The sequence below is a fragment of the Limulus polyphemus genome, unplaced genomic scaffold (assembly GCF_000517525.1).
Source record: "Limulus polyphemus unplaced genomic scaffold, Limulus_polyphemus-2.1.2 Scaffold4235, whole genome shotgun sequence".
NCBI lineage: Eukaryota > Metazoa > Arthropoda > Merostomata > Xiphosura > Limulidae > Limulus > Limulus polyphemus.
In genome coordinates, this window is record NW_013669845.1 from 60085 (window position 1) to 85643 (window position 25559).

Below are 25559 nucleotides of genomic sequence, written 5' to 3' on the forward strand. Positions count from 1 at the left end.
AGAAATTTCTGCTACAACTGTTGCTGAAGGATCGATTAATTTTTTCTCATATTTTGGTTTACCTAGGGAAATTCAAAGTCATCAAGGTAGTAATTTTGAAGACAAAAAAGTTGAGACTTTGTCAGAAGCTACAAAGTTGGTGGATGAGTTTGTTTTGATTCACAATTCAGTTTGGTTGAAAAATTCAAACTTCAAAATTGTGGAAATTATGGTTTTACTGCTAACAAAGATAAAAGCAAAGACAATCAGGCTAATCAAAATTAGACAAATTCTGAAAGAAAAGTTGAAAACTCAAACATTTATTATTATTGTAAGAGACCTGGCCATTTCAAATCAGTTTGTCTAAAACTAGAATACAAGAAAAACTTTGAATAGTCCGAGAATAAGAATAAACCTAAAGGAAGTAACTTTTACAAGTCAATTAGCTTTAATGGATCCAAGTGCGTGACAATTTTAGAACCTGAGCTTTCAGGTTTTGATCGCTTTATGGACGAGGGGATTGTTTCATCTGTTTAATGCTAGTCATTCTGTTGTATGTGCTCCCTGTACTCATTACTTTATTTAGAGATACTGGAGCAGCCCAAACTTTGTTGAAATGTAGTTCAGTTCCAGAAAATCTGCTGACCCCTGAGGGGAAAAGTATTTTGATCTAGGTCATCAGTAGTGATTACACTTCTGTTCCTTTGTATAGAATCCACTGAGAGAGTAATTGTGTTACTGGTCCTGTAATAGTTGGACTTGTTGCTAAACTGTCCATTGAAGGAGTTTCATTATTTTTATGAAATGATCTTGCAGGCGACCAGATGTAGCTGAATTTTGTAAATCATGTAAAACTTTCCCTAGGTAAACCAAAATATGAGAAAAAATTAATCGATCCTTCAGCAACAGTTGTAGCAGAAATTTCTTTAATAGGAATAGCTTTGGGGTACCTAGTTGCCTGATCCAAGATTATCAACAAAAATCTATTTCCTTTTTTTGTCCTAGGAAGGCAGCCTACAATATCCACAATTTAGAGAATAGTTCTTTGACAGAAGGAATAGGTTTCAAAAGTGCTTTACAAACTTTATTATTAGGTTTTCCAACTATTTGACAATTCAAAGTCATCAAGGTAGTAATTTTGTCACAGGTTTTCCAGGAGGTCATGAAACAAATTTAGGCATCAGGACACTTAGGTCTACAAGTTACCATCCTCAGAGTCAAGGAGCATTTGAACATTATTATTATCAAGTTTTGAAAAACATGCTCAGAACTTTTTGTTTGGAACACAAAGAAGATTGGGAACTAGAGTACCTTTAGTTTTGTTTGCCAAAGGAAAGATCCAATTGAGTCAGTTGGAATATCTAGTTTTGACATGATCTTTGCTCACAATGTGAGAGGACCTTTGTTGTTGCTCAAAGACAGGTAGTTGGAAAATGATAAGTATGAGCAAATTTCAACAGGTCCCTGCCCTGGACTAAAAAGAATAGCTGATATATGAAAAGCATATTGAAGTGTCACCTAGTGACCAATTTGTTCATCAAAAATCTGAAGCTCAAGCAAAGACTTGGCAATCAAGAAAAAGAGATATATGGGAAAGTTAAGCCAACACCTAATAGAAATGGTTATCAAGAAATGGAGAGGAAAGAAGCAGTTCAACTTTCTAATGCAGAATAAAAATAGAAAAAATAAGATTTAGAGGCTAGTTAGTCAGTGTATCAGCAGGTTATTTTAAATGGCTATGTAACAGCCCTCACACGAGACAAAGAAAATAATGCACAAGTAAATAAGATAGAGGTCTCTCTGCCAATGATCATTAACACCATAAGCTCTCCAGTGCTTGATTCAAAGTTTTTAAACCAAGCAGATGTATGGGCCATCTACTGTAAAAACAACAGGATGAGTAAAGAAGATGACAGTTCCATGAAAAAAACAGAGGAACCAAACAAAAATGGTAACATACAACAGTTGAGTAAGCTTTCTGTTAGAGGAAAGAAAAATTGTACAGATGACATAACATGTCCAAATGAAGTTTTCCTATCTAACTATAATAGACTAGAAAATAGAGAATTAGATGAATTAGAAAGGGAACTTGAAGATTTTAAAAGGTTTTGTATGAATTTTATATCACCTGCACACAGAGAGAAGGTACATGTAAATCTGAAAGATATTTTTGTGAAGACAAGAAGACCAAATTATGGAATCAGTACCTTAGCTGGTAGTGCCTTAGCAGATTGTGTTCCTGTCCTTCAAGGTGCTTGAACTGGACAGATGAAAGCATCAGAAAATTTAAGTTAACCCCCATCTATAAGCAACCTTGATGCAGAATAAATGAAAAAATCAGAGAATTTTGATATGGAGTTTGTTTCTCCAACAATTTAATTTTGAAATAAAGCATATTGCTGGAAAAGAGAACATGTTGGCAGATGATTTATCCAGAATGTAAATTTGAAATGTATTGTAAATAGTGTTATTTTATATGTTGCTCTCTGGAAATATTGTAAAAAAAAGAGTTTTGCATTATGTAAAAACTTTACAGTTTGAGAATTTTGAAAAATTATTTATTTGTAAAGAAAAAAAAATTAGGATTTGTTAAAATTTTGTAAACTTTTTTTATTTGAAGGGGAAGAGATGTTATGATACTGTATTTTTGTAGTGTTTTAGTGAATCTTTTTTGCGAGACATTGTAGGCTTATCACCTGATTAATGATGTGCTCCTAACTAATGGTTTTTCATCACATGATATATATTATGCATATGCTGTGTAATGGTTATTTGGCATTTATATAAAAGGTCTCAAGGTTCCATTAAAAAAGAGAGAGGTTTTTAAAAAGTTTTAGTGTTTGGGCTTAATTTAGTTCAAGTTGCTGTTTGAAACATATATTTCTGTATGGACTCGGAAGAGATTGTGAACCTAGATATTAATTGTGGTTTTTGTTATAAGCTAACATTATCTTATTTGCTTCGACTCTAAAGAGTTTATAAATCTAAGATTTAATCTTAACTTTTGTAAGGCCTTGTAGTTTTTGAGAACTTTTGAAAACTGAAAATATCAACAAGCTTTGGTGCAGTGTACATTTGAACATTGAAAACATTTGTAACTGTACATCTAGTTTTGAATTGGAAATTTGAATTTACAACCTGAAGCTGAATTTCGACATACTATGTGTTTGAAGTGATTGTGTTTGAATTGGAGAGACCGTTCCTATGTGGATCTACCAAGAAAGAGTAATTTTTTTGTATTGTATTTTTTGTAAATTATTGTATATAAGTTAATATTTGATGATTGTGTTTTTAAATTTTTACATTTCTAAAACTAAAATATTTGCTGAGTTGTCACTTTTTTATTGTATTATACAGTATGGTATATGGGATTGTAACACATTACAAGTGTTTTGAACACAAAAAATCAGAATTTTTAATGAAGTATTTTTACTAAAGATTTGTCTGTGAATATATATAGTATTTCTATATACTAGTCTGAGTGTTAAGTGATTTTAAAAAATGCTATTCTTCTTCTCAAAAATTGCAAATTTTATTTGTATAATTTCTAAAACCTCCTAAATAAATTTTAAAGGTTTTTTTTTGTAGTTAAACTTTGTATTTTATCTGTTATTTTCTCTGTTTGGTTGGTCAACTTGACTGACCTCCTAACCACCAAAAAAATAGAAATCTAAATTTCTGGTTTTTCTTTCTAGAATGACCTCAAATTGTAAAATGAAACTACATTTATTTATCATAAATAGCTTTAAACTCATAACAGTATACATCTGTTTATACTTAAATTTTATTATTTTATTGCTCTTTCAACCCTGTCTAATTATTATTTGCGCCATTATAAGTTGTAAATCACTTGACGAACATGCAGCTCAAATTACACTATCGAATTACATTATGCACGAGCTACCTGCAAATATACCTCATGAAAAAATATTTTTATATTATTTATTTCATGTAATCTAAATTTAGGTAATATAAAAAGTTTCCTAATAATAAATAAAGAATACACATGAAAAAAAAAGTACTTACCTGGGTTTTTTTTTTTGCTATTGACTATAGACCTACTTAACCCTACTTTTTTATACTAAAGATAGTACTGCACTAAATTATTTTTTATTTAATTAGATAATGCACCAAAGAACACAGAATAATAGCATGCAAAAAGTAGACAATGACCCATAATTATCACAGTTATTCTGGCTTTCTAACTATGCTGCAAGAGCAGTTAGGAATTCAGCTAAACTTGTCGATGTGTTTACCATGGGAATAAATATTGAACTGGAAGAGAAAATTACAATCCTCTATATAGAAAGCAATGTAATATAATACGAGATTTGATAGTTTTGGTTGGTTGTAAATAATATCAGAGAGAACTGTTGGTGATTTCTGAAATAGAGGATGTGACAGGTGGGCATGGCAAGTGTGGGTCTGATTGTGTATTTCATGGCTCTGTAACCAAATATGATTGAAGGCTATGAAAATTATGCTTTGCCTGAGTGATGACGATATAATAATAAGTAATTTATATTCAATTTTGTATTTCTTGGAAGGGTGGTAAATAAATTAGAGAAGAAGGGATGCCTAGAAAACAAATGTCACAATTCTCACACTAGTGGAATTCTAGATTTTTTTTTAATATAGCCTTATAAAAGTAAGAACTTAAAACTTATATATTATTCAAATATTGATTATTAGCTACATTTTTATGCTATACATATTGATATACTATGAAAAGAAAGAGATTTAATTAAATCCTGAATGTAACTCACTAAAACCTCGTGACATGTGCAGAGAAAGATGTCCATGGAGAGAGGGTTAACTTCACAATTCGTACTCTTTTGCAGCAGGTATTGTACAGCCGTACCATGTCAACATAATGAAATCAACTCCTATTGGCATTTAAATCATAGTTATATTTCATTTTATCACTAGCTGATTTAAGGCTTTCTAAGATAAAGTCATGTGGCTTAAGTGGCATTCGTTAGTCTCTCTGGATATTCTGTGTATGACTAAGCTGAGTGATTGGCCACAGGGTATGAGTACAGAAGGTCTAATATTACTTTGAGTTTTCTCCCAAACAACAGTGTTGATGATGTGTTTTGTGTTGCTTCATGTATTGCTGTTAGATAACTCGTCAGTAACAGTATGACATCTTGATCACAATTTTCTGATGTTCTTCCACATATTTGGCTTATTAATATAATAGTGTGTATGATTGTATCCATCAGTCCATGATAAGATGAATGAATTCATTGGAAGACAGATGAAGGGCTGTTGTCTAGTCTATTTTTTAATTTCAAGGATTTCACAAATAGGTGTCCTGGAATCTTGGAGCAGATTTATTTTCAAGTTTCCATGGTAAGATTTTTTTCTTTTAGGTTACGCACAGCATATGTTCCTGGCCATTTAGTAAAATATAAAATATTGTTGTGTTTCAACACAATACTGCTGTAGTTGCTCATGTTGTGTCTTTCATGAACCTTTTCATGCACAGCACAGTTAACATGATTTACACGAACTCTCTGCAGATTTCTGGCACCCAACCCAATAGAAGCATTTGTTTACTGTCTTGTGCCTTCTTAACACCAAAGTGTTCAACTATTGGAAGATTGTGCTAAAACGTCTATGTACTACCCATTGGAATGTGTTTGTGTGACTACTGTAGGAGACCATGACACAGAAACAGGTCCAAGCAATTAGTGTAGTGATATGTAACCTTTATCTAAACACTAGAATTAGTGTACACTTATGACCTTGTGATATTTTCAGTTAACCCTCTCAAAGGTCAAAGTGCACATGTCATGACCTTTTACAGAGTTGCATTCATAATTTAATTAAACTACTTTATTATCATTGTATATGAATAAACTTGGCATCAAAACTTAGTTAATGAATCAAAATTTAATATTTTATAAGTTATAAGTTCTGGATTTTGTGAGGAAATATTTTTAAAATCCTGAAGCTCCTATAGTATGATAATTGTTATATTTGTTCTATAGGTCTTTTCCCTTCTCTAATTTACTTACCCCCCTTTTCTAAAGTATGGAATTTGATGTAAATTACTCATTATAACACAGACATTATTAAGGGAAAGCATATTTTTATAGCCTTCAATTTTTTTTTTACATAGCCATAAACCAGGAAATCAGTTCCACTACCATGCCCATCTGTCACATCCTCTCTTTCACAAATTGCCAATAGGTCTCTAGTTATACTATATTATTTATAACCAATAGAAAGATGAAGTTTTAATCTATCAAATAACATTTTGCATTATTTTCAGTACAGGGTATTGTCTATTTCGTCTTCAGTTTGAAAGTCTTTATTGTGGTGCTCAGATCGAGTAGCTTTGGGAATTATTTAATTATGAGAGTTGTAGGACATTGTTTCTTTGTATGTGTAATTGTTCTGTGTTCTTAAATGCATTATTTAAGTAAATAAATATGATTTAGTGTACTAGTACCCTTATTATAAAAAAGTAGGCTTAAATTTCATCAGCAACCATTAGCAAAAAAGAGGTCAAAGATATATTGTACATTTGGAGATGATGAAGTGCTTCTGACTGTAGTGGTTGACTAAATATAGACTGTAGTCTTAGTTTCTGTTCAGTAGTAACTTCTAATTTCTGTCAGAACAAGTTTTTTCAAAGGCGTAATGAATCTCACTGTTCCCAGTACATTTCTGGCTTTGGGCTATATGTAATGAATGTTTTCTAGAAATGTTGTTCTGCACTGTTCTTGATCCATTGAATAATTGGTTTTAGACTTGTATCTTTTGCATAAAGGTATTTCTATTGAGTGTTGGACTACATTCATTCATTCATCATCATTTGTGGATGTCCCATCTTGGACTCTAACACACTTTACATTTGTTATCCTTACTATTTTGTGCTTACCTTTTTCTTCACAGTGTTTATATTAGCATTTCCTTGGTTCTGTATAAAGCAATGTACAGTATTAAAGTTTTACTCCTAAAGTTCTTGAAGTCATCTTACACTCTGTCCTTCTAGATTGTGACAATTTACCAGCTACATTAATACTACATTACATGCCCAAAGTGTAAACTTTTATCCATATAAGGCAAAAGATAGAAATGACTCGGGACTTAAAAAATTAGCTCTTTCTGAGTTGTAGAATACCTTCTTTCTGCATCATTTATTTTCTTTTTATAATAGACAGTTGTACTTGTAATAACACCACTTCAACTGGAATATCACTGTAATCTATATCAAATGTGAGTTGGAATGCTAGTATGTAGAAGTAGTGGTTAATTCTTTCTTTGGTTTGTTGAATGCTTGTTCACAATCATTAGTTCAACAAAATTTATTTGGTTTTTTAAGTAATCTGTGCAGAAGATGAGTTATATCAGAGAGTGATCTTTATAGTAAGAGTATAGTTCAAGAAAGAAATCCCCTTATCTCTCACAAGTTCTGTGTTGTTGGCCAATTCAGAACAGTTTCAATCTTAGTTGGGACTGTAGACACTTCTTCTCCACTGACTAGGTGTCCCATGAAAGGCATCTGTTGATGGAACAATGCATACTTCTTGGGGTTCACCTTAAGATTTTCTTTCCATAACTTATCTAGTACTTTCCTTAGCCCATCACAAACATCACCAAAGGTCTTTCCATGACTTATTGTGTCATCCAAGTAGATGTGAACAACATTCCAGGTGCATTACATGATTCAACTGGTATAACATGGCACATTGTCACAACCCATTTCTCTCCAATAAAGGCTTTTTTTCTGTACTTTTTTTTGTCAGCTTGTGCTTGCCAATACGCTCTCTTCAAATCCAATGTTGAAAACCGTTTTGATTCAGACAAAGCACCCAAAGTAAGCTATCCTCGTTGGTGGGAGGCATCCTTCTTTATGACTTCATTTACTTCTGGTCATCCATGCAGAACCTTCTGGATTCATCCTCCTTCTTCACAAGTACAGGTTATTTTATGGCTTCTGATCTCTTTGAGAGCCTCAGCCTGTTTTGCAACTGAGAATCTTCAGGGAAACTGACCTGTTGCCAAGGCTACACCACCTGTAATGATCTTATAGGATATTTTATTTGTCTGGCTAAAGGGAGGAGGTCCACTGGAGAAGGTATCTTGGTGTTCCATGATTAAATCATGTAATCTATGGCATTGAGCAGCTGTAAGAGAGCCACTGTTATGACTATACATCTTTTATAAGTGTAGTGGTAAGCTGTCTTTATGTAAGAATTTGATATGAGACTTCCTACATCTTGTCTTGAAGGTGACTGCAGCTTCTAACTTGCAATGTTCATACTTAATTTACTAAATATCATAGTTTGTTGTGCTCATGGCCCTAATAATAATATCCTTATTCTTCATACACTTGAGAGTTCTTCCAACAAATAATCCCTCAGTATATGCTGGGTTGATTGTTCTAATATGTCCTCATCACTGGATTTAAATTTATTCCTAGTAAGTCTTGGTATGAGTATTCCAGTTCTTTGTGGCACATTAAATGCCCTCCATGTTGTCACTGGAAGTTCAATCTCTGGTGCTGTAATCATTATGTAGTGCATAGGGATTTCCATGTCAAAGACTGAAACTATTTAAAGCAAATTTAACTTCACATCCGTATTTCTGCTTGTGATTTGACCTCAAAATGCACTCTTCCTCATTGTTAGTTGCTGAACTTAAGTATAGCTTATTTTTGTTTTTCGATGTCTGGTTAGCTCTTTGTTGTGACTTTGATCTGGTTAGGCTCTGGGACTTATCCTTAGAGTATTGTTTCTTTGATTTATTATCATTTGTTGATTCCTCACAGTCTCGTCTTTGATGGATATGTTTTTCACCTAAAAACAGTTTGTTACTTTAACATCCTTTGGAAAGATATTTTTTATATTTTCTACAGACTTTTGTCTGCAGTTCCTGGCAATATTTCATTTTAAGCTACAATTGAAACACCTTTTGTCTTTTGGTTTACTTCTTCTGTTTTGGGTAATAGTTCATCTAATTTATCCTTTTAGTTAATCAGATGGAGTCAATGCTTCCATACTATTTTACTTGATGATCCCATAACTTTTGGATGATGCCTTTAGTTGTTTTTCTAAGACATTTTTGGATCCATGTTCCATTACAAACTGGAGAACTTCTTTTTAAAATCTTAATCTACTTTTATTTAACATAATATGCATAACATTATCCACTACAGCATCTATGAATTGGTCATTTGCCAATGAAACCAGCATTCCATGTAGAGCATCTGGATAAAATAATTGGGCAAACCTCTTCAAATCTTCTGCAAGTTAGGTGGAGGTCTTTTTCCTTACCCTGCTCCTAAAATTTGCTTTAGAAGTTTAATTCTGTTTTGTCACTCTAAATCTGTTTCATAAGTCAGCCACCAATGACTGATAGGTGTTATAGTTATCAGCTGGAAGATTGCTTAATGTTGTTAAAACTTATCATTTTAAATATGCAGCAAATGAATAAGTTTTTGTTCACTATTCCATCCATTCGTTTTGAAAATTATTTCAAATTGAGCCTGATATGTCTCTTATTGTAGCTCTCCATCAAAGTCTGTTGGTTTCTCAATTTTGAGGATGTTGTTGAACTGGCCTGCTAAATTTTCTAACTGTTGTAGTAGTTCAGAAAGGTCCTGTAGTCATAGATTGAATAGCAGTAGTGGTAACAATTGTAGACCAAATGGGTTCTCCCATTCCATATTTCAAGGTCTTTAAGAATAGGAAGAGAGGTGTGGATGATTTGATCCTCGATTTTCTTAATTCGTTTGTCATGATGTTTTATTCTATTACTAGTGGTTTTTTCTATCAAGTTAGTTTTGCTGTTATGCTTTTTCTGCACTATACAGATGCTTCTTTATACTTCATTGTTATCTTTTTGTACTTTTTTACATATCATTTTGTACTTGATCAGTTTTGCTATTACAGTCTTTCAGCACTTTATTGATGCTTTTTTTTTACTACCTCAGTTTTGCTGCTATAATCTTCCTTGCAAATTTCCATTAGTTTCTTCAATCTTGTCTTCAATTTAATTTATTTTTGTTCTTAATTCCCCTCTAAATGTTAGGCCTCTTTCTTTTAGCTTATCTATTAAATTTGTCCCTCTTGCTCCTGATCTTTTAATTTTCTATAACTTCCTTTTTGGTATTTCTTTAATTTTCTGTTTTTTTCCCTCTAATTTTCTACCTCTCCTTGATTTGCTTTCAGTGCTCCAAAATTGTGATTTCATATTAAATCTATCCACTCAGTAAATTTCTAGGTGTCACATATTTTTACTACATCATGACAAAAACTCCTTCTAGGAAACAATAAAACATATAAATTAAACTATTAAAAACATAGCCTACAATAGTAGGATCGTGCAACAAAGCCTGATCATTAATGTGAATGCAACTTGATCTAATTGCTGCCTATCTGTAATTTAAACAACTTTTAAGACTTTTCCTCTAGGTCATTTGTAATCTTTAATTTAAGCAGTCTAGCTACAGAAGTGTTATATAGATAATAAAATGAACACATACAGCAGAAAAAAGTGGCAAACAAATGAAAAATATACAAAACCTTTATTCATAATAAAAAAATGATGGATTCTTTACCAATACTGGTTGATTTCTGTATTTAGTATTGAAATGTGTGGAGCTGGAGAGATTTCTTACATTTGCACAGGTCAAAAGCCAGAGCAAGAATAATGATAATATTACACTGTTAGATTATATCAGGATTATTTTGCAGTAGCCCATAATTCTTAGATCAAATACATTAGTAGTTATTCCTATTACATATATTCAAAGGAGATAAACCCCAATTCATACTAACTTGTACAAATTTCTGTACCACCACCTGAAATTATGATGGTTTTATAGATCAATCATTATGATATGTAATCCTTGTCGAAGTTAAAGTATAAATGCTTCTGGTTAAAAAGATGTCACTTAACCATGTGTGGAACATATATATATGCACAAAAATATATAAAAAAAAGATCTGATTATATGTTAATAAGGATATATTTTGTACTAATTATATTATGGAAGCATAAACTTTTGACTAACTTCACAACCATCACAAGCCTGTCCAGGTAACATCTTGCACGTAAACATTAAACTCTTATTTATGTCTTCAAACATCTGCTAATTTTCCAGAAAAATTTACTGTCCATGAGAAAAGTAGAATGTCAGTGTATGAAATTCATTTTAACAGACTAAATAACAAGTATATGCATGATTTGGTTTATGTGAAATACAAAGAGCAAAACATTATCAACATTTTCTCCTCACATTGATGTGGGTATTTAGGCATTATTGTAATTTTACATCTTCAGGATGTATTGCGTTTACAAGAAAAACAATGCTTTGTTTGTATGTATTTCAGGTGGAGAAAATCAGTTCCTTTAAAGATTGTTTTCAGAAAATGGAGAGAAGACTGATGAACTTTAAATGGTGCATTGAAACAGTTTTTAGTTATTAATGATACAAAATATTTCTTTGAGCTTTCTTTTACATTGAAAAAATACATTACTGTTATAGTTATTTAAGGTTATACAAATAAGTCTAAACAAATCTTTCCATTTGTTTAAACAATTGTTGTCAACTTTATAATCTGAATGGACTTGAAATGTGTTTGTTTATGCATCTGCAGTAACCCATACTTATTTGCAGATTATGGTGTTTTTATTTATTAATACTGAATGACTCTAAGGTTGCCATTTGTGAACCTTAATTTATAAATACTTCACTGTTAGTGGATCCAAAAAATTAGGTCACTAGTCTCAGAGTGACTTGGCTTACTATCCTGACTACTCCTGCTGAAAAGTAGAACTGATTCAAGATAAAATTTAGTTGAATGGGCAGCAACTACTTGTTGTAAAAACACAAGTATAGAGAATGACATTTTGAAAGTCTGAAGATGAAAGGAGGAAGACTTTCAAAACATTTTCTTTAATACTTGTATTTTTACAATAGGCAGTTGCCACCCATTCAACTAAATTTTATTAACAAATATTTCAAAAACAAAGAATTATTCAGGATAACCTGAAGATACAATGGTTTCAAGCATCCTTATTGGGTGTTTCATGCAGAATGTTTATAAAAGGTGAAAAATCATATTAATTTATTGTATTAAAACATACAAAAGGTTTTAAAACAGTTGAAATCATTTGTATAACAAATTAGTTTCTAGTGAGAAGTCTCAATGTTAAGTAAGTGAATGGGATAATTTTGACTAATCTGTAATTTAGTATAGGTTACTTTGGATGTACCTTTAAGAAGGTTAATCCAGCTTTTGCAATGCTTTTATATTTTTCAGTATATAATCTTGACTAATATCTTGTTTAGTATAGGTTACTTTAGATCAACTTATGAATGTACCTTTAAGAAGGTTAATCCAGCTTTTGCAATGCTTTTATATTTTTAGTATATAATCTTGACTAATATCTTGTTTAGTATAGGTTACTTTAGATCAACTTATGAATGTACCATTAAGAAGGTTAATCCAGCTTTTGCAATGCTATTATATTTTTAGTATATAATCTTGACTAATATCTTGTTTAGTATAGGTTACTTTAGATCAACTTATGAATGTACCTTTAAGAAGGTTAATCCAGCTTTATGCAATGGTTTTATATTTTTAGTATATAATCTTGACTAATATCTTGTTTCGTATAAGTTACTTTAGATCAACTTATGAATATACCTTTAAGAAGGTTAATCCAATTTATGCAATGCTTTTATATTTTTAGTATTCAAAAGAAGCAAAATTGTCATATTTATATAATTTTTTTTATAAGGAATTGTTAAATTTACACTTCTATTTGTAAACTACACGTAAATGGAATATGAAAAGGAAGGAGGCTTAAAACTATTTGTTTACAAATTACGTTATCAATTCTCCTTTCTGACAGTTAATACATGAGGGTAAGCAACTCTTAATTTAAGAGTGATTTGATGTAAATGAATTAGAACAACCTAGATAATCTGCAACCCTTTGGTTCCACTAGAGGGCTATACTATGGAAAACAAATTATAAATCATAATTAGTGATAAATGTATTGCTACCATTATCGTGTTGAAAAATTATACAGCCTATAACTAGTGATCTTAGCCTATTTTACTTATTAGTTTTCGGTACTTATTTAGCTGTGAAATCAGCACTTCTAGAATGTATTTCTGAGGTATTCTCAGGTGCACTGATTTCATCCAAGAGTAATCAGATAGGATTTGCAGGATAATAGGAGTGAAAAGGAAAGAGACTGCACATGATATTAGATACAGTGGAAACAATGTTTATTTATTTCACAAAATAATCAGAATAAGTGTTCATGAAGGATGTCACCTTTACGGGAGGTTTGAGAGCTCCCCGTGAAAAAGGAAACATTTTTGACAATCTACTGTAGAGCTGTTCCGGATTGAGAAAACATGGCATTATATATATTGAAATAATTATGAAACTGTATCCTTGAGATATAACTTTACCCACCAGTGGAAAAGATCACTGTCACAGTCTTCAGATTTACAGAAGTCTTTCCCTTCAGAAGGTATATGTAATACCTCAAGTGAATGACCCCTGGATAACCAGGACAAAAAGAGTTTAGCTATTTCCTTGACCAACATTCTGTGTTAAACCTATGCACCTGCATGTGTGAAAAATTTCAAAAACCTTATGTTAAACAAGAGGGTTATAAAGTTATAAATTTCCTGTACTGAAAATGTATTTCTGATAGGTACTTACCTTCTCTCACATAAATAGCTATTCTTGTTCAGTGCTGCCCTCTATATGCACAAATTTATTATCATGCATGCCACAAGCCTTCTGCCTCTCGTCCATTGGAAATGACTCATTACAATGTGTGTCTCGTGTAAATTATCATGCGACAACCCTCCACCAATGAGAGTGACACACACTCTCGTTACCCATGTGACTCCCTCTATTACATTCTACCAGACTATCACTTTGAGTTTTGGCAGAAAATGGAAGCACCAGTTTTCAATGGGGAGGAAAGGTGGGAAGTGTGAAATGAGGTAAGTACCTATTGGAAAAACATTTTCAGTCTAGGAAAATTATAACTTCTGATATGGTACATTACCTTTGCTCAGATAAATAGCTAGAATTCCACACTGAATAGGTGGAGGGACCAGTGTGAGTGAAGAAAAGAAGCATCCTTCAAAAGCGTTCAAAGACACACCTTGAGACGAGAGAGTTAGATTCGAAGATCTGATATGGGAGACCTCACCATTTCTGAACCAGGTATACTCTTTGGAGAAAGGTGTGGTATATATGGATGGAAAAACAGAGGAGCACATTCAAGTGGTGTTGGAAAAAACAATGGAAGTGAGCCCAGGTGTAGAATGGATCCAAAACCCATGCCGCTGAGAACTGATATCCATGCAGGGGTAGGATGAGTATCATACCGTCTTCACCTAAAGTTCAAGAAACCAGAGGGGATCTCAAACCCCCCTGACTATGGAACAGGGCACATGTTAAGAATAGAAAATGATATATCGATCTGGGAACCCGACATCAGGTATCGAAAATATATCTACCATAGAGAAATCAACTCCCTCAACAGTGAAACTGACCGGAACCAACCCAGGTGCAATAACATCCTTGGAATAAGATACATCAAGGGAGAGCAGAAGGGAAAGAACTGTAAGAATCCCAAGTACCTCCACTGTGACCGACGATGCAGATGGATCATAATTGAGGGAGGAAGATAGACATCTGTAATACATGTGTGAGGACTTATGTTAATTGGTTCTACTCTAAATCCAAAACCTGGCCACTAGGAACCAACATCCACGTGGGGGTAGGATGAGGGATCCCAATTGAAGGGGTGAACTGCATTTGACATATCACTCCTTTGGTTTTCATATGCTTTATAGTGGAGGATATCACATCATCTACACCAGCAGAACACCATTGCCCTGGACGAATGTCAACACCTGAGACAGTGCAATGGGTGACCACAAAACCCTGTTTTTAAAAGTAGACCATACCAATTTATTCAATACAAGGTATGGCAGGGATGGGCAGCTATCCCCTTCTGCTTTATGTATGTCCATGGGTGGTACAGTCTGGGACTGGCATACTTATGAAGCAATTTCATCATGAGGATAACATTCAAGTGATCTTGTGGAACATCCCATCTCAACTGCATGCATTGTGTGGCCATGGAACATAATAAGCAAGTCGACATGGCTGAACAGTGTGGATTTTAAAGGTTAAAGAATACCTGGTCAGGCACCACTTGCCACAGAGCAAGATCCAAACAATCTGTAATTACCATGAAAAGGGAAATAAAGCCCCTGAAAATAAATTAAAGAAGAAAAAAACCTACCCAGTCAAAGTTGCACGAAAGTCTGAAGAATGGCTACAGGTGGAAGATGATAACCCAAAGAGGAAGAAACTGTGATCCTATGCAGATAGTGAGAGACGAATATATTAGGAGTAGTCCACATGCCCAATTGAAGAAGTTCCTCTAGTGGACAAAGAAGATGAGATGCCAGAGGAAAAGTAAGGTGTCAAATTTCATGAGAAGACACCTGGGACAAAGTACAGGAGACGACAAAAGAGAGGAATAATCCAATCGAATTAAAAGCTGAACCCAACTGGAAGGAGAAAGATCAGGAACAGAGGATGTTTGCCAAGGGATAAAGAGGTGGGAATGAGCACCATGGATGGAAACCATGCAAGCAATGTAACAGTACAGGACATAGAAGTCTATCCAGATCAGGACGAGGATGAAGGTGGGAAATGGAAGTAAGGAAAGTCAGAGGAAAGGAGGAGTTACCCTCCCTAGCCACTGAGGTTTTGGGAAGGAAAGAACAATTTAGATAAAGCCATCAAAAAATGAGGATCAAGAGACCACTTCATTGGATAGATTTTGTCTGGACGGGAAAGACGATCCACAACAAGATTTAAAGCACCTGGAACATGACATGCAATGATAAGAGAGTACATGAAACATCAATAGCAAATAAATCAGACTGCCAACGCCCACAGGCTAAAAGGAAAAGGAAATTTGTTTTAAGGGAAAGGTGAAACAAGGAACACATGGAAAGTGGTTCAAATGGAGGCAATGGAGGACCACGAATCCAGAAGGAATGTATCAACAGAGAGAGTGTAGGACAGATAAATACCCGACAGTATCGAGAAAAACGAAAGGTGTGAGACAAAGCTGCCTGATAACTGGAAATTGAGGGGACAGAGGATCTGCAATCGAAAAGCCAAGTAAGAAAAAACTTTCAATTTATGCTGATAAACTTCCATGGAGAAAGGGTAAATGGAATGGGTGATAGGAAGGGTGGGATGAAGCACCAATGACCGAGGTTGCTTAATAAGGGAGGGAGACGGAGAAAGAGGTAGCTGGATAAGTCGAAAAAACCATGGCTGAGCTGGCTAGTAAGGAGCAATCAGAAAGACTTGACACAGAGTGGTATGGATGATAAAAATCACCTAGTGAAGAAGTCGAATGGGAGGATAAACATATGGATATTTGTTGGTCCAATCCTGAATGAAAGCATTGACAGCCATGGCAAGAGGATGAGGGACCGGAGACCAAAACAAAGGTAGTTTGTGGTTGAGGGATGTGGCAAAGGCATTGATGTGAGGAGTACCTCATTGAAGGCAAAGCTACCAAAAAATGAGGATCGAGAGACCACTCTATTGGATAGATTTTGTCTGGATGGGAAAGACTATCCACAATAAGTTTGAAAGCCCCTGGAACATGACAAGCAATGATGGGGCCAGAAAAGAAGATCGAACTTATGAAAACATAGGGATCGAGAACAGGTGCCACCTTGGTGATTGAGATAAGCAACCACTATGGAATTGTTGGAATGAATCATTACCAGACAATGTCTGTCCAGATGAAGGAAATGACCCAAGGCCCAATGTACAGCTAGAAGGGTAATAAGAGCCTGCAAAGGATCTCGTGCAAAATTCCACTGAGCATGGCCTAAGGGGATAAGTGCAGCCATGGAAGACCACATCCCCAAAAAATGACAGAACCTCACGAGCTGTAATAGAGGGAGCATTAAGAACATGGTGAACTGAAAGCTCCATTGAACGAAGTTGAAGAGGAGAAGGTTGGGCTGGACTGAGATGAATGTTGAAAAAAAAAACCCAAATGGATCTGATATTGGGTAGGTTGAAGGAAAGACTTATCCAATTTGATTAACCAGCCCATTCAAGCCTCCTCCCAGAGCAGCTGAAGAGTATAATGGGCATATTCCTGTTTGGAATGAGTTAACAGCAGCCAGTTGTCCATATAAGGATGAAAATGCATCCCGAGAGCATGGGGATGATGAGCAAAAGCTCGAACTGCCCGACAAAAAACATTTGGGGCTGAAGCAAGATCGAAGGGTAGTGCGCAAAACTGATAACTAACTCCTTGATGAACAAACCAAAGATATGGTTGCTATTGCCGAGCTATCAGGATATGTAAGTAAGCATTCACGATGTCCATCTTGGTTATCCGTAAACCTAGAGAAAAAGCCCACCTGATGGGGAGAAACGATTCCATGGTAAAATGGGAAAAATTGAGAAATTGATTGTGATTGGACAAATTTATGACAGGCTGCCAGTCTCCAGTTTTCTTGGGGACAACAAACAGCCTGGAATAAAAACCGGGAAAGAGATGATTCACAGGTTCGATGGCCTGTTGAGAGAGAAGATCTTGAACCGTCTCTGACAGATGCTGGCTGGTAATGGGATCCAGAGGCAAGGAAATGGGTACCTATGACAAAGGAGGTGGGAAAAGGAACTGCAGGATGGTTTCATCTGATAGAACCCGAATAACCCACTGATCTGTGATGAAAGATCACCCGAGGGGAATAAATTCACACAATAGAGCTCCCACTGGACCAAAATCCACTGGGTAGTCACTGGTACTGTTAACGTCATGCTAATCTATATAAAAGAAAATGATGAGATAAGGAATAGGTGAGGGCTGAGAAGGACTAGGATGGGAAATGGGAATAGGGGCTTGTCGTGGTTCCAACTGCAACACAGGAGCTATCAGTGAAGAAAGGGTAAAGTGTTCATGCTGGGATTCCAAAGTGTTAGGAACATGGTTGAATACATACTACCGAAGAAAATGGGCTATACGTAATTCCCTGAGATAAGTGTGCAGCAAATAAAACTGGGACAAGACTGCATCATGACACAGAAGATCCCAACAACAGAGAAATCGCGTGTGTAAGGTGAGAGCAAAGTACAACAAATGAGCCAACGTGGAGGTAATAAGGCAGAGGCTGACCCTTGAAAAACCCTCAGGATTTTGGTACATAGCCCTGGAAAGGAGATGTATGGTAGATAAATAAAGTAGAAGTGAAGTATGGATAAGACAAAAACTGGGCATGGGTTAAACAAACCGAAAAATCAGGGAGTGCTTCCCAATTTGGCCAAATAGAACCCAAACTGTTGAGAGTCTAGAAATGGACAGTCAGCTTGATGGTAGGCCAAAGCAAACTGATTCATAGCCCGTGGGCAGCGAAGCATGCTGGCACCCTAAACTAATTGGAAAGTAAAATGCTGAGCATGAACCCTAATATCCAGGGAAGGTGGGAAGACTAAATAAGGAGAAGAAGAAGAACCATCATGCAACAAAGGAGGATGAGGATCATATGAAATCATGTCTAAAAATGCCGTATTATGCCTAGCTGATTCTGGTGGTGGAAAAAGGCTATCAAAATCTTCATTAGACCAAACTAGTTCGGCTTGTTCTTGAGGAAGTGGGGAAAGTTCAGGAGAAGGTGGTTGATCCATATAATGATCAATCTTTTTGGCATATAATCACAGATAAATCCAACAACAGGTCACTCCCATCTGCTGCCAGTGAAAAGTGCTTGTAGGAGGTGTGATACTCAAAGTGGTAACATTAATCTCTGAATTCATGGTAAATAATAAATGAAACAAATTGTTTGAAAGATTAATACAAATATGCAGGAGAGAGAAAAAAATATTGTAAAGTGAATTGAAAATAAAGGTGTCAGCTGTATAATAAAAAATGATTAATAAAGAAGACCATTTCATAAGTATAACTATTTAAGTTGTAAAGATGAAGCACACTAAAGCAAAATTTTAAATGTCTAAAACGAGTATTGTAGAAGTCTGATAGAATTGAATAGAGGGAGTCACATGTATAATGAAAGTGTGTGTGGCACTCTCATTGGTGGAGGGTTGTGGCATAATAACTTACATGAGAGACACATTGGAATGATTCATTTCCAATGGATGGGAGGCAGAAGGCTTATGGCATGCGTGAAAAATATTTTTGCCCATAAAGGGCAGCACTGAAAGAGAATAGCTATTTATGTGAATAGAGGTAAGTACCTGTATCGAAAATTGCAGTATGCCTGCATACCACACTTTTTTCCCCCTTGGCCATTCTTAACTTTAAAATTTAAAACCAACATTTTGAATAAATTAATGCAACAGTCAAGAAAAATGTGTAATTTATTCTCACCCCTATATAACTCATAGACACACATATGAGGAAGGCAAAAAACATAACTTTAAAAATCAAAATATAACAAGTTAAAACTCAAAATATAATTATCCCATAAAATTAAAATTGAATATAACATAACTCTTTAAATTCAAAATTTAAAAGTAAGAAATAGAAGTACAAAGTGAAATTAACCCTTCAATATGCCCAAAAGTACAAGATACAAACCATCATAAAATACATTACAGAACAAAATCAAACACACACTTTAAGTGAAAATTATGAAACAAAGTAAAAATATAACTTTTAATAGTATGCCAAAAAAGAAAAGAAATCCTTTGTTAATTGAAGGTGTTTCACAATATAAAATGTACAATCAAACCCTACTGATATTGAATACAAAATAAACCTTTTATCATTAAATAAGTAAGAGGCAAAAACATACTAAACTCAAAAGATATAATTCCTTGACATAAAGAGAAAGCATATTAAAACACAGAATAAAAAAACAAGTCCTTTGACATTAATAAACCAGGGCAAACCATAGCAAAAGTAAAGAGTCCAAAAGGAATCCTTAACTTAAAATTAATAATGAAAATAATAACTATAATAATACAAAATAATAGTAAATAAGTTAAACAGCATAATCACAAATAGAATATGAAACCCTTAGAAAAAATAAAAGAATATGACAAAATGCATAAGTGTATATACTTAATATACAAATAGGCAACAGAATTTTTTTTTTTAATTTCTTGCCAAGCTACACGAGGGCTATCTGTGCTAGCCGTCTCCCTAATTTATCAGTGTAAGACTAGAGGGAAGGCAGCTAGTCATCACCACCCACCGCCAACTCTTGGGCTACTCTTTTACCAACGAGTAGTGGGATTGACCGTCACATTATAATGCCCCCATGGCTGAAAGGGCAAGCATGTTTGGTGTGACAGGGAGAATCGAACCCTCGACTCGCAGATTGCGAGTCGAGCACCCAAACCACCTGGCTATGCCTGGCCACAGGCCAACACAAAATCAATCCTTTAGAATCATAATCGAATATTATTCACTCATTCTGCAGTTCCCTTTTTTTGTATAAATACATTATATATATGTGTGTATTTATGCAAGCACAGTTGGAGAGTGATCCACTGATGATATAAAGGGCAATGTTCTGTACACATATGGTTCTCAAAATTGACAATCCAAAAGTTATGAAATTAAAGGTAATGTCTGTAATGTACACTTGTGTATGAAGCCCAATGACAATGAAGAATAATTTTAAATATGGTAGTCCTTAATAGTAGGGATTGACAAGGATTCCAAATAATGCACGTGCCAAAAAACCACCCTATCAAATTCCTTAGCAAAAAACCGACCATTCAAAGTATTGGTTACGATATATTATGTGCATATATATACTAATAATATGCTAAAAATATTGCTAACATTTCTGGTACGACAATTAAAAAATTTCTAAAACAGCAAATTTTTCATCTAATACCTACCTACCTGATCACATCAGTGGGTTAGTGATTAGACAATTTGGACTATCGCTACAAGATTTCTCCAGCTTACTTGACTGGTCCGTGGGTATCTGCTTTTGATATTCCAATGAAAATCCATATATACAGGTATAATATAAATGGTAAACATATCATGCATGTACTTAAATATCTTTTCAATCCAACGGATGGTGCTACATATATTGATGGAGAGGTAAAGTATATAATTTATACAGATATAACATAAAAATGCATCACCTGCATTTAAGCAATAGCAAGTTACATTTCTCTGACCATTTCTCACAAGTATATTGGTATATTCAACAAATAAGGTGCTCAGCGTCTGCCATTGTGTTTAATCCAGATTTTTTGCACATATTTTAACTAGCAACCTCAGATATGTCTGTTATCATCTACTTCTTCTCGGATGCAGTGCAACAAAAACAATACTAGTGATACAACAAGTTTCTATTACCTCCATTTCATTCACCATGACAATGATTATTCCAATTGGAAGCTGAGATCACTATTCTCCTGGCTGCTACCTGATTTCTGTACAGGAAATAGAGCATTTCATACAATGGCTCTATCACTTTGTAACACAGCCACAAAATTGTAAACCAATGAACACAACTTATGTACATGCAGGTACTCTGACTTCCTCTGCAACATACACTCATACAGTACACTGTTCTCAGATCTGGTTGGGCCAGCATCAGATGACTTTCCCAGTTCGTCCATTGCCCTGAGTGCCTTATACACAGCTAGGTCAACCAGTTTACTGGTGGCTCTTGTATGAAGCAGGAACTATATCTCTTGCCTCTGTATTTTTATAGGCACATACCAAGCAGTATTCAGCCCTGGAAGAGCTGGGCTGCTATCATAACTTTTGGAACAAACTGCCCAATGCACTCCCCAAGTTAGTGACCACTCTTGACTTTGGCTTTATTACTTTTGAAGAGCTAAAATAGCAACAAGTACAGCTCATGCTGACCCTCCTGCCCCAACTGTGCCATTAGTTGAAAGTGGTAACCTTGCTTACCATGGTGTATAGCAAGGTACAGGTGGTTCACTTGGAATTAATGTAATTGCCTTCACCCAGAGCAGATGCTTTGGTTCTCCCTTTGGGAGCAACATATGGGCAGAAGTATCTTCATCATTGGCTGTGGCACAAACATCATGGAGAGCCCTGGAAGCTTTGCCCACTCACTGGGAACCAGTGGTGTTATTTTGCAGTGCTGAGGTATATTGGCTGCTGGATTACCTTTGGAAGAGCTCGACTTCGTCATGATGTAGTCACTTCAGGAAGATGGTCTGTCTGAGATATAGCTATTGTAGTTGCTGTTGTGGCCTTCTTCCTCTCTTGTGACTTATTCAAAGTCAAGATCTCAAATCTCTTTGCTGCTAAAACTGCCTATGTTTTAGTGAGAATGTCTGTTATACCCACATGATGCCTCATTGCCTCACCAGTTAGTCCCTCAATGAACTTGTCTGCAAGGATATCTTCCTGATCTGCTGAGGCCATTGAAGGGTATGTCTTTCCATGCAAATGATGCAGTTAGTCAATATAAGGGGTGAAGCTATAATTGAAACACATCTTTCACCTGGTTGTCCACCAGGATTAAATGTTGGAGCAACATGGTAATAATAGTGACCCAATCCCAGAGTTGCTTCTTTCTCAAGGGTTGGACAATTCAACTTCAAGATTGAGTGTTGCACAACCTGTTCCTAAGTCTAGCCCTTCCTAGCAGTTTCCTGATCAAAACACTTAAGGAAATGGTCCAGGTTCTCATTAACTGAACCTTTAAATGTCAGAGAATATATATCTTTTTAACCATCTGAATAAGGGTAGGTCAAAGAGTGCATGTCATAACCTTTTTACAAAGTTACATTCAGCATTTCATTAAACTACTTATTATCAATTTATGTAAATAAATTTGGCATTAAAGCATAGTTTGTAATTCAAATGTTTATATTATCCAAGTTTTAATTTATTTTCAAAAGGAAATATCTAGATAAATTCTCATTCTGCACTTCCCAGTATCACATGGCACTTCTTCATTTCAAGTTACTCATTTAGATGTATTTTCCACCCTCTTTTGAGCTTCTGAGTTTAATACAAATATCACATTTATAATATAGATATTGCTAAGACATACTATAAGGTAATAGCCTCCAATATTCTTGATTTATTGAGTTATAAGCCAGAAAGTCAAACCCACATGCCATGTCTTCATATCACATCACATCTTTAAACAAATGTCAATAATTCTCTCTGACACATGCTTTTGAATTATTTATAACCAATAGGAAAATATTATTTTAATTGACTGAATTCCTTATAAGGCTAGCTTGTTTTAACAACAGGCTTTAAGTTATTTGGCCCACAGTTTCATTCTTTGCTGTTTCCAGGTTGCCATGATCAGCCAAAGAAGTTATCGTAAACCACTTATTGTTTAATTAGAAAGCCAGTTAAATTATAATAGTTATAGAACATTGAATTTTTTGTGTCTAGACTGAATATTTTAAATAAATAAATAAAGATTTATTAAAGTATTTATTGTTTGAAGTTAAGCACAGGGATGCACAACAGACTGTCTGTATTTACTGTGCCCACCACCAGTATCAAAGCCTGTATTTTAGCATTATAAGCCTTCAGAGTTGCTGCCCAGTCTCTGGGGGGGCTAAATTAGAATACAAGCTGTACTTGCAAATAAACTTAGGAGTATTGTAATCAAATCACTTGAAGAAACACAAAATCAGCAGAAGCAATAGTTAAAAATGCCAGAAACATGAATAAGACTTCAAAGACAAATCTATTCTCCTTCAAAACTGCATTTATCATTCACCTTCTCTCTTTAGTTGGACAATCAGAAAATGGGATCATATATAACCAGAGATATATTTGATTCCTGTGACAAATGTACAGGAGTCCCACATGTACAAGGTAAAGTAGGAAACAGTACAATATTCTGCTACAAAAAAGAAATGCATAAAGCTGAGTTAATACATTTTTTTCGACTGGATTGAGGATATTCCATATTAGAATGTTAGTAAATATGTAAATTATTTCTAAGCATAAAATATAAACTGTAAGAAAGTGAGATATATTAAGATTTATTTGCATACCATAAAAACATTATTGTATAACTTTCAAAATTTATTTTAGTTTAAATTTTGAAAGCATTGAAAGTTCTTTTGTACCCTTAGTGATAATGCCACACTTCGTGAAGAAAATCAAATCCTACGCAGGAAACTGGTCCAGAATGACTTGAGGTGAGCATTCATAGGTTTTTACAAACTTCATGTTAAAACATTATAAGATACTATTATGACCAAGTCTAAGAAAACTGAGTAGAGGACCATTGTGGTGTGATAAGTTAAAGGAGAAATAAACAGTAAAAAAAAAACTAAACAGAAAGAACTGCAGATCATTAAATGAAGGAAAATGGAAATAAGATTTACTTAGAAAATAAATTAAAATGTTTTGCCTGTTTATATGAAAATGTGCAATGAGCAGGTCACAGAAGATGCAGAAAAGAAGGTGAGATTTCACAAGCACAAACAAGTTTTGTCTTTTCCAACCAGAATAAAATGTGGTCAAAAACTACTCTCATGTTCTGAAACAAATCACCTACTTCTCCATACAAAATAGCTATTCCTCTCACACATGCCTTTGAGATTTTGTACATTCCACTAGCCTTGAACTATCTCCCACCTAAAGCATGTGTTTTGACATGAACTACACTAGTTTATGATAAAAACATTAAGCAACAAAAGTTTAAACTTATTCAATTTTGTGAGATTTGTTTTGCCTTTTCACAGTGTTAATATTCTTTGCTTTAAAGCTACATTGACACTAAATAACTAAGAAAGATTCTTGATCTGAAGAAATTCTCAAGTGACAGTGACTAGTACCTCCTACCAAGGTTCTGGCAATGTTGCTGACACTGCCCCTACAATGTCTGTGTCAACTAGAGGCTCATTGACTGCTGAAGACATTACTGTCGTAGTTCATCTTGTTGTGGGTTCTTTGCTGCCTTTTTTGCCTTATCTCTTTCTCCCTACATCAGAAGTGCATTCTTCTCTTTCTGAAACTGACCACAAGGATGACAACTTTCATTGGCTATTTCCACATCCAAGGTTTACATTGGGTTCCTTTTTATCTGTAGAGGAAAAATGTTCTCCAAATCTTTTTGTAGATTTGATTACTCAGGTTTATTCTTTACTTTCCCTTTCTCATATGTCTTTCGATTCTTCTAACTTCTTACTGCATGATTCTCACACTGAAGATTATTTGGTTTTCCATTTTTCTCCAGACGTAAGTGTCCATGTTGACATGTTTCTGAATCAGCTTCATTCCCACTCTCAAATATCTCATTCTCCTTGACTCCAGGATTCCTTCACAAGGGCTTATTGCCATTCCCCTTTTTCCACTTAGGGTACTGACCTCCTGTCTCCAGTAACACTCTCATGTGTTCAATTTTCTTGCCTTTACCATTTTTCTTACCCATCTCCATTGTTACCTGTCCTCTCTCTTCATTTACCATCTGAAGCCCTATGTTGTGATCTCAATGGCCTTCAATGTGCAGTACCTTAGACAGAGTTTTGCCTTCTACCTTGTCCCTGCTTACATGATTCTTCTATGAGACCTTC

The 25559-nt window shown here is 34.7% G+C and overlaps 1 protein-coding gene across 8 annotated transcripts in view; it reads left to right on the forward strand.

Annotated features, from left to right (window-relative positions):
* Window positions 1-24190, forward strand: part of LOC106470819 (probable E3 SUMO-protein ligase RNF212) — an 83790-nt gene extending 59600 nt beyond the window's left edge. For 7 of the 8 annotated variants that reach the window (XM_022399461.1, XM_022399460.1, XM_022399456.1 and 4 more), the window contains 2 exons: window positions 11331-11398; window positions 24114-24190. In XM_022399461.1, coding sequence (XP_022255169.1) covers window positions 11331-11398; window positions 24114-24183 — 138 coding nt within the window. In that variant the 3' untranslated portion in view covers window positions 24184-24190. The remainder of the gene's footprint in view (window positions 1-11330; window positions 11399-24113) is intronic. The other variant, XM_022399463.1, reaches the window with a different exon arrangement.
* Window positions 24191-25559: the final 1369 nt, after the last annotated feature.